This window comes from Eulemur rufifrons, chromosome 13, assembly GCF_041146395.1.
Source record: "Eulemur rufifrons isolate Redbay chromosome 13, OSU_ERuf_1, whole genome shotgun sequence".
NCBI classification, from domain to species: Eukaryota; Metazoa; Chordata; class Mammalia; order Primates; family Lemuridae; genus Eulemur; species Eulemur rufifrons.
This window is the reverse complement of record NC_090995.1, coordinates 15357589-15372764: the sequence shown is the minus strand read 5'-3', so window position 1 is coordinate 15372764 and position 15176 is coordinate 15357589. Positions and strand designations below refer to the sequence as shown.

Genomic DNA, 15176 nt, shown 5'->3' with positions numbered 1-15176 from the left:
TCTGCAGTGTTGGGATTTTAATTGGCATTACATGAAAACTGTGTATTAACTTGGCGGTTGGAGAGTGGCCCAGTGACAGTATTGAGTACTCCTTTCCAGGGGCACAGCGTGTCTCTTCATTGTATTAAAGTTTTTTGTTTCGGTGAAGTTTTTCTTCAGTTAGGTTCTACAACTTTATAAGTTTAGTCACATGTGTTTTCTATTATATTGCAAATGGCTTGACCTATTCAGCAATGCAAAACAACTTTATTTTGATGGTCCTGATATTTGGGTAAGATCATTTGCCTTTGATAGGGAATGTATGCTTATAACCTTATCACTCAGGCCTAGGAATCAAAGTTAAAAAGACAGACCCTATCTAGGAAGTCTTGCAGTCTGGTATGTTTTTAATGAATTAGTTATTGCAAATGCAGGTAAGTCAGGTCAGTAGAGAAAAACATCTTCAAGTCATAAAGGTGAAAGTTAACAAATACGTAAGGTTTTTGTTGAAAGAAACAAAGGAAAAGGAGACAACTGCTCAGTATCTGTGAGAAACCTGACTCACCCAAGGTCAGCGGGGCAGTCCATTAGGTAACTTTTAGGCTATGATAATAATTTTAGAAACATTAGAATCTATGGCACCTCATCAAGTGAGAAAAGAACTGGGTTTCTTAGCTTGCTTTCTGTAGCATAAAAATAAATTATTTTACTTTGAAAGTAATCCATTCTTAGGAAGACTGTGACCACGTGCTTTCACAGGAGCGACTGTTTCTTGCAGCCGTCTTCAGCTGGGTCACCTCAGACGGGCGGGCAGTGTTCTGTAGGGAAGTTCCAGTGGACACCTGGAGTTCTCCGACCCAGGCATTTCGTTGGAATTATCATTAACCAAAAAGTGCACATAACTACTGTTATGTAAGATGCATTCTAACACAAACCGACATGTTAAGATCCACAAGCTGAATGAGAGAACTAAAGTCCTGGGTATCAGTGCTTTTAAAGACAAAGCTTGTTTTTTTATTTTTTAATGGCACTTGCTCTGTCTGAAATTTTAAATGTTTTCTAGACTATGCTGACACAGATAAAAATATCCATGACACTGTCAAATTATTTTTTACTGGCATATTTTGATAGACGTTTCTGCTTTGTCTAGAGAACTTTCTCCTCCATTGACAGATTAAATGTTCTCAGCATTTCTGAAGTAGACAGGGCAACATTTTTGCTGATGGGGAATCTGAGATCAACAAAGGTCGGGGACCCTTGGAAGGCAGTTACCAAGACAATTGAAAGAAGGGGATATCTATATAGAGAGGACCAGAGTTGGGAGAGAGTTCTGTGTGCTGCATATTTCAATACAGAATACTGAAACATCACTGTTTTTGATGGCGTATTTCTTTGAGAATCTGATGAAAGTTATGTAGACCCTTTCCCTGGGGAAATTTGCACACAAATCCTGTGTGTGATTCCAGAGGGTGCGCAGACTCTATGCCCTGCGTTGTACTCTGATTTCCCATAATGTTTGTAATTTAAAAACAGTTTTCAAAGTTTTGTATTTTAGCTACTTAGACATTTTTCGTAGTGGCTGTAGGCATTTATAATCAGCATGTAAATATTGGAAAGTGAATAGAGGATTTATGTTTCTAACCTATGTACAAGTACTTGGTGGTGGAGATTCTGGTCCTGATTCAAATGTGTGTTTGTGTATATATTTAATTAAAGAGTTTTATCTTAATATGATTTGGCTTTTCTATCAAAAGTGCATAAAATGTTTGTGAGGCTGTGTCTAGACTTACCTTCAAGTGTCAGAAGAATTGGACCAGTTCCTCCCTGGTGATGCGCTTTGGTTACGCTGGCTGTGCCATAAATGGGTTGCAGGTGTGCCTAGGTGAGTCTCCCGCAGCAGTGGCCCGGCTGCGGCTGGAGACCCCTGCCTGGCAGCTCAGCTCGGAAGCCGACTTCCTCACTTACGCAGTGGACTGGCCAAGCTGTTGGAAAACAGCAGTGACACTGGATGGTTTTCCATTAGTAAGATAAACACAGATGCAGCCAATGAATACTAAGTGCAGGGAATGGTGGAAGTTGGAGAGAAGGATATGCTGAATTCTGCCTGACAGGCCGAATACATCAGGAAATAGACTTGAGCTCTCTGTGGAAAGGATGAATTATGCAAACTCGTACTCCTTCAGTTTGAAAGTCTTGTTTGTTTTTAGCAACATCAAGAGAAACCTTTCTGAAACATTGTAGAGTATGTTTTTCTTTGGGTTCACAGAGAATGTGTGAATATGTATCTGTTTTCTGAGTCAAGGTTTTGGTGTCCGGCCTTGAAGTAATAGATAGTGGCGCTCTGCTGAGACTTTGGCTCTGGCTGGACCTTTCTGGGTATTCCTCTCCTCCCCCTCTGCAGTAGTTACAGCAGGCGCTGTGTCTGCTCGGCGGGCTGGAGATTGTTACACTGAGTGCATGAATAAGCATCGGCGTGGCAGGGCTGGTACCGCGATAAAGGATGTGTCAGGAGGAGATACTGTATCCCATACGGTACACCATGTAACTTCTGTGACTTAAAAAAAAAATTATCCTTATTTGGAGTGGATGGTGTGAAATTACCCTGTTTCCTAACCTACTCACGGACGTTCAGTAATACAAATTTTAGTGGGATATTTGGCTAACCTTAGACTGCCATGTATAATTTTAACTGTGCTCTCATGAGCTAGACACTGAAATGTAGTTATGTGTGCACATTGCTTAGTGTCAGGTTAGCTTAATTTCCAGGTGTTCCAAAAAATGGGTTTTTCATTTTGCATTCTTCTATGAGCATTTCATGTTAATATTTTAAACTATAATGGTTTAAACTGTAGTTATCTTCAAAACATTGAAGTAGAGCTCTTTTTATTGAATACAATTTATATTACAAAATAAACATCTAAAATTTAAAAAATGGCAAACAACTCATGTTAATGGCTTTATATCGAATTGCCTTGCTTATATACAAGTAGCTAAATGTATTAATATTTATTAAGTATCCAGATGTAATAAATTTAAATGTTACATATACTAAAATAATATCTAAAGAAGTATCTAAATATATTTAAATGTAATAAAGACTAAAATTGTATTTCATGTAAAGAAGTTTTTGCAGGATGAGTATATTTTAAAAGTTTAGTAAACCTTTTTTTCAGTGTATTTCAAAATAGTTCTTTTTTTTAACAAAGATTTTTTTTCGCCTCCTATTAATAGCAATTGTTTAAAATAGTTAAGATGAAGTTAGCACATTCCATTATGCTAAATGAACTTGTCTTTACCTGGTGTTGGTGTTTTACCTGTTTGTTTAACAACACCCCCCCCCCCCCCAGTCTGTGTGTGTGGTGGATCTATTCTCAAAGTCTTACCTCTGTGCTCCAGGCTTCCTTGCCTTTGTTGTAGACATGATGTCGAACTATTTAAATATATTTTTAAACTTTAAAAAACCCGAACTTCTCACCAAGTCAACTTCTCTCTCTTGATTGGAGGGGGACCTAATCCTCGGCAGCCAAGTGAGAAACTAGAGATTCACCAGCATCTTCTTTCTATTAATTATCTTTATTATCTCTAGTATCTGTTGCCTGGACTATGGAAGAGTGTGTGTGTGTGTGTGTGTGTGTATTGATACAAATAATACAGAAATAACTTTCCATTATAAAATAAAGTGTCGATAAGGCAGGAGTTCTTCACCCTTACCTACTCCCACTCCCCTCTTAACAGTTTTCGAGTATCCTTTTGGGACCTTTTCTTCTGTAACAATTTGTCTCCCAGTTCTGACCTTGACTATTCAGCAGTCTCTTCAGGCATGCTTGCTAATTGTCTTTTTTATTCTTGCCTTGTTTTGAACTGCTTAAGGTTCTCTTTCCTCCATTTTATTTCTTGCCCTTTATTAATTGGAAGTCACAGACACTTTTCCCATTCTTTTTTTTGTTGTTTAACACAGTTGAGACTAAAGTGAGTAACTACACGCCTCCCAAATACAGGAACCTTAGAATGCTCCAACTCCTGCCACTACCGTTCTGTCCTCATGAGAGGATATGATATTATTCTTGTGATGTGACCTGTGATGTTATTGTTTGGGATTTTACATCTATCTTCGCTTTTTTAAACTCACAGATTAGGCATCGTGCTTATTGTTTTACAAGTCAGTGTTTAATAGCTACAACCTATGTTCGTCTTTCTTTCATGTCACAAGGGAAGGTCGTATATGACCTTCCACGTGGGCTTGGTGACTTCAGCCTGACACACCCTCCTTCAGCGAAGGCCGTTTCTGTTGGCCTGAGAGCCTTTGCTTTACCTTCATTTCAGAAGGAGTTTTGCAGGGTGTGGAAGTCTGTGCAGATGGTTATTTTCTTTTGGGATTTTGAAGGTGTCTTTTCCCTGCGTGTTTCCTTTCGCTGTGGAGAAGCTGGGAGTCACTCTCGCTGCGTCTGTGCGGAATCTGGTTTTTCTCGCCAGTGGCTTTGCTGTCTTGTCTCCGTGCTGGACAGTTTCACTGTAGTGGTATAAATAAGGCTTCCTGTTATTTATGCTCATTTACAGTGCTTTGGTTTTTTTGAAAGAATTCAATGATTAGTGCCTTTCATCAGTTCTGGAAAATTCTGAACCATTATCTGTTCTAATAATGCCTCTTCCTAATTCTCTTAGATGATAGATGTATATTGAATATTCTCATCCCATCCTCCAAGTTTTGTGACCTTTCTTTCCTGCTCTCTCTCCTTGACCTTCTGGGCCACATTTGGGAGTGAGCTGGCCCCCTGCTGCGTGGAGCTGCCTTCGGTTCTCTTCCTTCAGCCTCGCCTTGTCTGACCCCTGCCCCATCCACGGCTTCCGGCTTCAGTGTTGCTGTACCCTTCCTATTAGCAATGCAGTTTGTATGGTAAAATTGCCTGGCCTTTTTTTTTTGGTGGTATCAGTTTTGGTAGCCTCTTAATCTTTTTTTATACTCTGAATTTTTAAATTTCATTTCTTTAAACATGTAGAACATATTTTAAATTCTGTGCTAATTCTGGTGTTTATAGTCTTTTCAAGTCTCATCTTGTGGTTGGTTGTCTCTTCTGACTTTGTTCATGGTGACTGGTTTCTTGAATGGTCAGTGATTTTCTTCCTTATTTTTAAAATGTTTGTTTATGGTGCAGCTCTCATTCCTTAGAATCGCACTGGTTGGAATTTTTTTTTTTTTTTTTTTTTTAGACTTGAATGCCTTTCTCTAGTGAGAATTTGAGTTTGTCTCTGCCGGACTTGTAGGCATATCCACCTGGGGCTACTTTAAATTGTTGGCTTAGAATTTTATTTATTTATATTTTTTTGATTATATAAGTAGTTGAATTACAAGTTATTGAGAATTAGGATCACACTTACAATGTTTTGGGGGATTCCCCTCCATCATCCAGAACTGAGGTATGTGTGTTTTTAGTGTCCTTTGTAGGATAGGTTGGTTTCTGTTTCCCACTGAGGGTAAGGTTGTTTGTGAATCCAGGCTTTACGTGGTGATCCCAGCGTGAACTTGTCAGCGTCCCCGTGTTGGTCTTTGGTTCCAGTGCAGCTTATGGATTGATGTTTTCTTCTGGTTTCTGTCTTCAGGGAATTCTCTTGATCAGCCTCCGTGATTATTTTATCTGGAATCTTAAGGACTGCTGTACCAGGAAAGGTTTCTCTGAACCTGTAGTTTGCCATTTTGCTAGAAACAGAATTGTAATTTAAATTTTAATGTGGTCAAATCTATTAGTTTAGATCCTTTTGAGTTTTTTTATATCTAAGTAAGAAATTCTTTTCTACTTCAAAGGTATGCATACATCCTCCTATAGTTTCTTTTAAAACTTTGAATGTTTAACTTTTAATATTTATATCCTTAAGCCATCTGAAATTTGTATTTAATGTGTTAGGAGGTAAAGATCACATTCCCCTGTCTATCCCACTTCCACAAAATGAAGTTGACTAATTCATGCTTTCACCAGTGATACGCACCGTCTTTGTCATTTATCAGTATTTTATCCGGTGTGTGTATATATTTGTACACACACACACACACACACACACACGCACGGCTCTGAGTTTGCTCTATTATTCTTTGGTCCTTTACCTCTACACCATTACCATATAATCTTATCAAAGTTTATTATCTTGATAATTGGTGAAGTAGCTAACCCTACTCTGTCTTATTCTCCCCCCTCCCCTTTATTGGTTTAGAAAAAAACTACATATAACTAATGTATATAATGAGGAAGTTTGGAAATATGTATATACTCACATTATTATCACTACAATTCATTATGTTATTTAAAAATTATCTTAAATCTTAGCGCTTCCGTGTGACTCTTAGAATTGGTGTAAGTAAACTATTACGATTTTGATTGAAAGTATTACACATTAAATTTATTGAATAATATCTTGGAAAATTGAAAACTTTATAATGTGGAGCCTCCTTTTCACTCTCTCTCTCTCTCTATATATAAAACTGTTGCGTTAATACCTTTCATTAAAGTTTTATAATTCCCTCATAAAGCTCTCATGCATCTTGTATTTGATTTAATCCTAGGTACTTTTTTTTTTTTTTTTGAGACAGGGTCTCACTGTGTCGCCCGGGCTGGAGTGCAGTGGCCCAATCATAGCTCACTGTAAACTCGAATTCTTCGGCTCAAGAGATCTTCCTGTCTGAGCCTCCCAAGTAGCTGGGGCTACAGGCGTGTGCCACCATGCCTGGCTAATTTTTAAAATTTTTTGTAGAGATGAAGCCTTGCCGTGTTGCCCAGGCTGGTCTCAAACTCCTGGCCTCAACCGATCCTCCCACCTTGGCCTCCCAGAGTGCTGGGATGACAGGTGTGAGGCACTGTGCTCGGACCTCGAACATACTTGTAATAGCTGATTTAAAGTCCTTGTTAAGTACAACATCTGGTTTCCGCAGAGACAGTTTCTGTTGACTGCTCCTTTCCCTCTATATGGACCATTCTTTTCTGTTTCTTTGCATGTCTCATAATTTTTTTTTGAAAATTGGACATTTTAAATAATGTGGCAACTCTGGAAATCAGATGTCCCCAGGACTTTTTGTTGTTGCTGCTGTTTAGTGACTTTCCTGTCCTGGTTCAGAAAAGTCTGATTTTTTTTCATGGGTTGCCGCTGAAGTCTCTGGTCAGGTAGATTTGTGGTCCGCTAGTGATTGGAGAGAGATTTCCTTAAACACCTGGGACCAATACGTCTTCTAGCTTTTGCTGAGGGGGCGTGTGTTGGGGCATGAATTCGACGCTCCAGCGCAGTTTACAGCTCTTCCGTGGCCGCCGCTTTCTCCTCCTGCAGAGCCTCCCAGTCGTGCAGAGGTGAGACGGCTTCTCAGTCCTCCCTGGGCGCGCGGCCTGCCCGGTACACGCGTGTGGTCGTCTAGGGTCCCAGGAGCTGGAGCTTTCAAGGAGCTTTTCAAAGCCCCCTGTAGACGTCTCTTTCCTAATTTCTCTGTTAAGTGTCTTGGTCAGCCGCTTGCTGTCCCCGGCTGGGGTCGCTCCTTGTGACACAGCTGCAGTGTCAGACACCTGCTGCTGATGTCGGCAGCAGGTGCTCTGGTGACAGGGCTTTTTGCAGAGGGAGTTCCCAGTCAGAGCAAATAAAGGCAAACCTCGTTTTCTGCTAATTGTGCAGTGTATAATTATTAATTTCATGTTAAAGCTATGGATATATGCAGTACTAGATATTTGCAAGTGAAAACAAGTCTATCCTGTTAGAATTTCATACATACACATATACAGTAAGCCCAGGAGATTACAGATGCAGGGCTAGCTAATTTTAAACATAATAGGAACTCCTCTTTTCTTTTTCTTTCTGTAATTCGTCGTCTTCTAATTGTATAAAAGTAATAATAAAGTTGGTATATATGTGTGTTTAAGATAATGACCTTGATCTTTTAGATAAATTTACAGATAAATGAGTGATGTTTTATGAAGCAATTGTTATCAAGCAGGTCTGTTTTTGCCCATTGATAAAGACACTTCTTATAACACATTTTAGAAGTCATTTAAGGATTTTCTCTCAGGCCGGGCGCGGTGGCTCACGCCTGTAATCCTAGCTCTCTGGGAGGCCGAGGTGGGCGGATCGTTTGAGCTCAGGAGTTCGAGACCAGCCTGAGCAAGAGCGAGACCCCGTCTCTACTAAAAATAGAAAGAAATTATATGGACAGCTAAAAATATATATAGAAAAAATTAGCCGGGCACGGTGGTGCATGCCTGTAGTCCCAGCTACTCGGGAGGCTGAGACAGGAGGATCGCTTGAGCTCAGGAGTTTGAGGTTGCTGTGAGCTAGGCTGACGCCACGGCACTCACTCTAGCCTGGGCAACAGAGTGAGACTCTGTCTCAAAAAAAAAAAAAAAAAAAAAAAAAAAAGGATTTTCTCTCAGGGCTGATTTATAAAATACACAGCTTAATTTATTGACCTGTCATGTACTGGCTTCCAAACATTCCTCCCACCCTGTCAAAAACTTACTTCTCTCTTCATTCGGCTGACTTGGCTAGGATGACGTATCACTGTTTTTGAAATTCTGTCCAGTACCCAGAAGTGGGAAATTTTCCACGTTGAAGTTATTTATTGAAAAGAATTTATGTTCTCTTAAGTCGGGCACAAGAGGAAGTATTTGATAACTGTGTTAAATTATGGCAGTGACGTGAAAAACCAGTGTCAATAACTTTGTTGATAAAATACTAATATTTGAATTTCTAAGCCTGTATCTACATGTGGAAATAGATAATCTGTTTGGTGTGAACTGGATCCTGAGTGACCTTAAGCATCATATGGAACTATTGGTTATGAGCCACTTCCCCAAACATAGGAGTGTCGTGATGCCAAACCCTTGACTTAAGAAAAAACTTATACTTTGGAAACATTCTGTGTATATAGTTCTCATTTGATGACTGTGTAGGACTCTCAGGACTACTAGTGAAAAGAAACCATCTCAAATTCATTTACCAAAAAATTTTATTGGCTGAAGGGCAGAAATTTGGTGTCCTGAATCCAGCTGTGCCTGAAGCCCACTCAACTCTTTCTGTGTATGGTCTGTTACACGTTCCCAGTTAAATTAGCATTTTCGTGAGCCTTTTTAGTGCCCCTGCAAAATGCCATTCTGTGTCATTATTTATCAAATGATTTGAAGTTATTAGAAATAAAGTTTTCTGTATCTTAATTTTTTGGTAACAGAATTCTTTAAATAAAAATCACAAGTCAAAGAATATGAATATTTTATGGCCCCTGATATATGCTTGAGGTGTGATTATGGTGGAAAAGTTTTATTAATTTGCACATCCACCAGGAGGACATAAAAGATTGATTAAAAAATATCTCTGCTAACAAATATGATACTTATTATTAAATTGTGCTTTTTTATGGGAATTTTTTTTTTGAACGTAGGAATATAACTTTCCCTCCCCTCAGCTATCAATAAGGATGGATGTTAAAAACTAAGCTATCAATAAAGATAACTTGTAAATATATAATTCTCATAGCAAATTTCACATGTCCAGCCGGATGTCCAGTGGACATTTCTAACTTAGCATGGCCCGAACTGTTCTCTGGATGTTCTGCTCCATCCCTGTCAACGGGTGTGAGATTCCACCCTCCTAACAGATTGGCCTGGACAGTTCCACGGATGCTGGCGGAAGACGTGAGATGGAAGGAATCCATTGTGCAGAGCAGTGGTTGTAGCCAGTGAGTTCCCGTGGCCTCGGTTCCCACGGGCTACGGGGAAGGGCCAGGTGGTAGCTGGACGTGCTTTGGGTTGTGCTGCTTGAGAGGGCAGGAAGTCTGCCCCGGGACAGGGGACATTATTTTATTATATCGGGAAGGAAACACACCTGCCCGTTGCTCCAGAGGGGTGTGTTGTCCCTGTCACCTCAGGCTGTTCTCTGTGTAGACGGACCCTAACACGACAGTTCAGAGCAAAGGCAGCCGGTGCTTCTGCTTGTGAGATACAAGAAATGCGGGAGACCCATGTTAGAGTAGCTTCCAACAGTCTTCACGTCAGCGATGACTCATTTTCCCAGTTCCTCAGTCCAAAAACCTTGAAGTCATTTTTGACTCCTGGTTTTCTCACGTCCAGTATGTCAAGAAATCTTTTTGGCTCTACCCTCAAAGTATTTCTGGAATTCTTTTGTTTCTCACTGATTCCCACTGGCCTGGTCATAACCACCGTCACCTTGCAGCAAGGTTGCTGCAGAGGCCTGCTCCTCGCTGGCTTCCCCGCTTCTGTCCTCCACTCAGTGGAAATGGTAAACTCTGAGTCCAGTCACGTCGCACCTCTGCCCAGAACTCTCTATGGCTTCCCGTCTCGCGGGGCAAAAGCCAAGCCTTTACCCTCATCCGTGATGGACCCTGTAGGATCCAACTCCCTTTCAACCCTCGGACTTTTCTTATTTACTCCCCCTTGTTCATTCTGCTCCAGGCTTTCTGGTCCCTTTGCTGTCCCTCAAATATATCAACTGTGCTCCCACCGCAGGGCCCTTGCACCCCCGTTCTCTCTACCTGGCGTGCACTTGCCTGATGTTCGCAGGGCACATTCCTTTACTTCTCCCCATCTCTATCCAGAGTCACCTCGCACCTTCCCGTGCACCTGGATGAAACATTGCGGCCACCCCCATGCCTCCCCCAGCACAGTTTCCCAGGGCACTGTCCACCCCCGCCTTAATTTTTTTCTTGTCAGGACTTAGCGTTGTGTTGTCTGTGGCGTATATTTCACTTGTTTATCTTGTTCCAGTCGCTCTAGAACGTGAGCTCACAGGGACAGTTCTCTGATTTGTTTGTCGTTAGTTTCGTTCCCAGCACCCAGGTCAGTGCTTGGCACGGCTGTGAGCATTTAATATGTATTTGCTGAATGAATAAATGATGGCTGCGAGGTGTCTGTCTTTCGTCTTAGGCGTGAGAACTAGCGCAGGGGAGCGTGAAAAAGCAAGGCGGGGACTTGGAAGGAGATGTGTAGTGTGTCATAGTGGGTGAAGGTAGGGAGATGTTCACTGGCAGTGACGGCATGGTGCAGGCTTCTCCTGTCTCCCCGCATCCTCAGAAATTACTGCGTTTTGAGTTAAAAATGGTGTTTTCTGTTTCCCATGCTCAGCCTGTGCAAGTGCTCTTCTTTGTGTGAGGTGCTTGAGCTCTCCTGCCTTCCCGTCTGCCGAGTTACCAACGCTTCTTCAGGTTCCACCTCCTTTCATTGATTTGATAATTTCATATATTTGTGTTCTTTTCAAAACATTAGCTTGTCAAGGGCATGACATAATAGTACAGCTTTCTTTGGGACAGGATTTCTTTTATATAGTTTGTTGCTCTTGGTGCCTTGACTGCATTTGATATTATTATATTCACATCTAGAGACTGATACTTTGACTCCACAGTGGTTTAATTCTAAAATTCTGTTTTTTGGCCGCTAAAGGAGCTGAATTAATATTTCTGGTGCTTCCTCCCCTGCCCCCCCCCCCCCCCGTTTTGGAAAGTGGGTGAGCACTCCAGCTTTGAGAGCAATGGGTGAAATTGGATGAGGACTGTAGTTTTCAGAGTGATGATAGGGAAGAATGTATCCCTTGAAATTAAGGCTGGTACCTTTCCTCCTGTTCCCTGTTTATCTTCAGGCCTCGTGTTATTCCAGTGTTGGACCGGTGTGGTTAGTCTGAAGTATACACTGTGGTGTTAAGTGGGCATTTTAATTCTGGCTCTGTTATTGATGGTCATGATCTTGAAGCACATGCTAAAGTTCTCAGTGCTTGTTTTCTCATTTCTATTTTAAAAAAGTAGAGGAATGAGGTTAATACCGAAAATATGTGTTAAAATATTAAGTGAGGTAATTCTGGGAAGGTATAGCATGAAGCCTGGCACATAAATACCCATGAAATATATTGATTTACTCCTTTTTAAGTATAGGAGGCAGTTTTTCTTACAGAGGAAAAGAGACAATAGTCTGTATTTGGAGTAATACTAATTATGAATTAATTGGCAAATTTAAAGTATTTTTTAGGGTAGCATCAAAAGGATCTGAATCTTACAGTTTATCATGTTGTAATTGGCTCCAGTCCCACAGGCAGATATATGCCTCTTCCACTTGTCTAGAAGGTTGTTTTCAAAATGACATTGTTTTCTTTGGCAATGGTTGAAACCAGAAGTTGCTGACAGCGTGGTATTTCCTCTGTTTGACTGATTTGCATGATGTCTGATGATATGTGCAATACAGAACGACCACATGCAGTTTCATCCCTTCCCTCTCTCTCTCCTCTCCAACTCCCTAGGAAAATAAACTCGATAGGAGTGACGCCACTAATAGCCCAGTCTTTGGTAAACATGTGGTGCTTGTGTGTGCTGGGATGTTGGAGCTGTAGGTCTCTAGGATACCGTAAACATTTTCTGTGGCAAGAGACTTATGGTACCTTTGGGGAAGTTTCCAGTCTGGGTAGTCAGATAACTGTTAGTGGTGGTGGCGGTGAGGTTTTTGGATGGCAAGAGAGGAATCACCTAGAGGAAAAACATGCTGTATCTGTTGTTCTTTTTCTTCCCTCTTGATGATGGATAATTTAAAAATACACAGAAAAGTTGAAAGAGTTGTACAGTGAATAACTGACCATCATCTAGACTCAACTACTGATAACATTTTACCATATTTTCTTTCTATAGTTTTGAGTACCTATTAAGTATTGATGAGTAAAGTGCCATGATACCTACAGTTTACTTTGTGAAGACCCTAAGTCCGTCTTCCTGTGTTCCTGTTGCTACCCCTACTCCCAAGGGGCCCTTGCAGTTCTTCAGTGTCTCCCCTACATTAGTACACGTGGAAATCCGGGTCTGCAAGGCAGGGTCTGCGCAGTGTCTTGTAACTGCCAACGGAGGGTGTGGAGACTCTGCAGTGAATGTGCACTGATCCTGGGGTATCCTAGGACCTCTTTCCCCTGTTGTTTATCCCTAACAGTTTGCTTTTCCTTGGACTGTTTTGACTCGAACTGGAGTGCAGGTAACTTTATTATTGCTCAGGATGCTCAGTTCATAAGGGCTGTCACATTAATAAAAGTGATATGCCATTTTTAGAAAAAAAAGTATAATTAAGCTATAGCGTGTTGTATGCCAAGAGGAGTTTTAAAGACTTCAGGGGGAAGTCTTTGTTTAGATGTGATAGAAGTAATTGTTCTTTTGAATACTTGGCTGTCTATGTGCTTCAGATAAGGTGCTTTCTCAGCTGCACTTAACAGAATATCCAAATAACTGTGGTGAAAATAATGAACACGTGTTATCTCACATGAGCGTTCTGGAGGAAAGTGGTTCCGGAGTTGGACATCACTGTCAGTGTTCTGGGCAGGTCATTTTCTCTGATTCTTTCCTCTGTCATGGCTGCAGATGGCTGCATTAGGTCTATACATCAAATACAATAAAATCAAAAAGCAGGAAGTTAGAGACGTCACCAATTTCTCTCCTTTATCTGGGTGGAATTTTTTCCTTGCAATCCTGGCAGACTTTACCTTATGTCCCCTTAGCTGGAACTGGTTACATACCCAATCTTATCGGTTCCTGATAAGGGGAAATGAGATTCCCAGGATTAGCTTAGAACAATGTTGGTTCATCCCCTGGAATTGGAGGAGAGACCCACCCTTCTGATCCCACCGATGTCTCATATTAAATAACAGCAGTGTTTTGTCATCACAAGGGGGGGATCAGATGGATGGACTACATATCTGAGTACATGCCCAACTATAGTAATATACTCGTAACATTTTTTATATACTGTGTAAGAGGTATTCCTGTGCAAAAAGTGTAATTTTAATATTTAAGCATTTAAAAGAGAAGCATGTTCCTTTGAGAAGTGTGTTTTCCTCTAAGTATTACTTCATGATTGGGTTAGAAAGCCAATGTTTTTGCTTGTAATTTATTAGTTGCTTACTATAATTATTTTTGTCTTGGGTCATTGTTTATTTCCCTTTGATATTAAGCCTCCACAGTGATATTATATGATTTTGGCAGTTGTTTCTGATTCTTTCAAATTAATTGGTAATTTCTTTCTATAGGTGGATTCTCCACAGTTTACCTGGTGCGGACTCATGGTGGAACTCGATGTGCATTGAAGCGAATGTATGTCAATAACATATCAGACCTTAACATTTGTAAAAGGGAAATCACAATTATGGTAAGGGAAATTTGGCTTTTTTTTTTTTTTTTTTGGTTTTGTACTCTACCATTAAGCAAGTTTTAGGCAAGCTGCTTATTGGTTTATATACATTTAGAAAAACTTTGAAGATCGTTCATTTAGAAATTTGTGGTATAGTCGCATCCCTTGCTATCCAAGGGAGATTGGTTCCACTACTCTTGCCGATCCGAAAATCCACGGGTTCTCAAATCCACGAATGCTCAGGCCTCCTGTGTAACGTAAGGTGGTGTAGTGTTTGCGTGTGATCTGCTAATATCTTCCTGCATACTTTAGATCATCTCTAGATTACTTATAATAGTAATACCTAATACGATGTAAATGCTATCTCAGTAATTGTTATACTGCATTTTTAAATTACTATATTGTTACTTATTTTTGTGTGTGTGGATATTTTCAATCCACAGTTGCTTGGATTCGGGATGTGGAGCACTTGGATGAGGAGGGCTGCGTGGCTTTCCCCACGTCTGGGGATAAATACAGCCAGACATTTCCTCTCTGCTTCCTTCCCTCCTACAGGTTCAGCAGGGAAGCTGCTTTGCTTTCTTTTTCTTTTTGTTTTTTTTTTTTTTTTTTTTGAGACAGAGTCTCACTCTGTTGCCCAGGCTAGAGTGAGTGCCGTGGCGTCAGCCTAGCTCACAGCAACCTCAAACTCCTGAGCTCAAGCGATCCTCCTGTCTCAGCCTCCCGAGTAGCTGGGACTACAGGCATGCACCACCATGCCCGGCTAATTTTTTCTATATATATATTTTTAGCTGTCCATATAATTTCTTTCTATTTTTAGTAGAGATGGGGTCTCGCTCTTGCTCAGGCTGGTCTCGAACTCCTGAGCTCAAACGATCCGCCCACCTCGGCCTCCCAGAGTGCTAGGATTACAGGCGTGAGCCACTGCGCCCGGCCTTCTTTTTCTTTTTTAAAATGCGTTTTAATTATGGAATATTTTGAAGATAGAAAAATTAGAGAATTATATAATGAACACCAGTTTTACGCATCATCCAACTTGAGAAATTAAATTTACAGATGCTGTTGGAGCCCTCT

The 15176-nt window shown here is 40.7% G+C and overlaps 1 protein-coding gene across 5 annotated transcripts in view; it reads left to right on the top strand.

Moving 5' to 3' along the window:
* The window catches only part of BMP2K (BMP2 inducible kinase), a 102004-nt gene that overhangs the window by 17437 nt on the left and 69391 nt on the right, over positions 1–15176 (top strand). For all 5 annotated transcript variants that reach the window (XM_069485443.1, XM_069485446.1, XM_069485447.1 and 2 more), the window contains one exon: positions 14002–14120. In XM_069485443.1, the coding sequence (XP_069341544.1) occupies positions 14002–14120 (119 nt within the window). The remainder of the gene's footprint in view (positions 1–14001; positions 14121–15176) is intronic.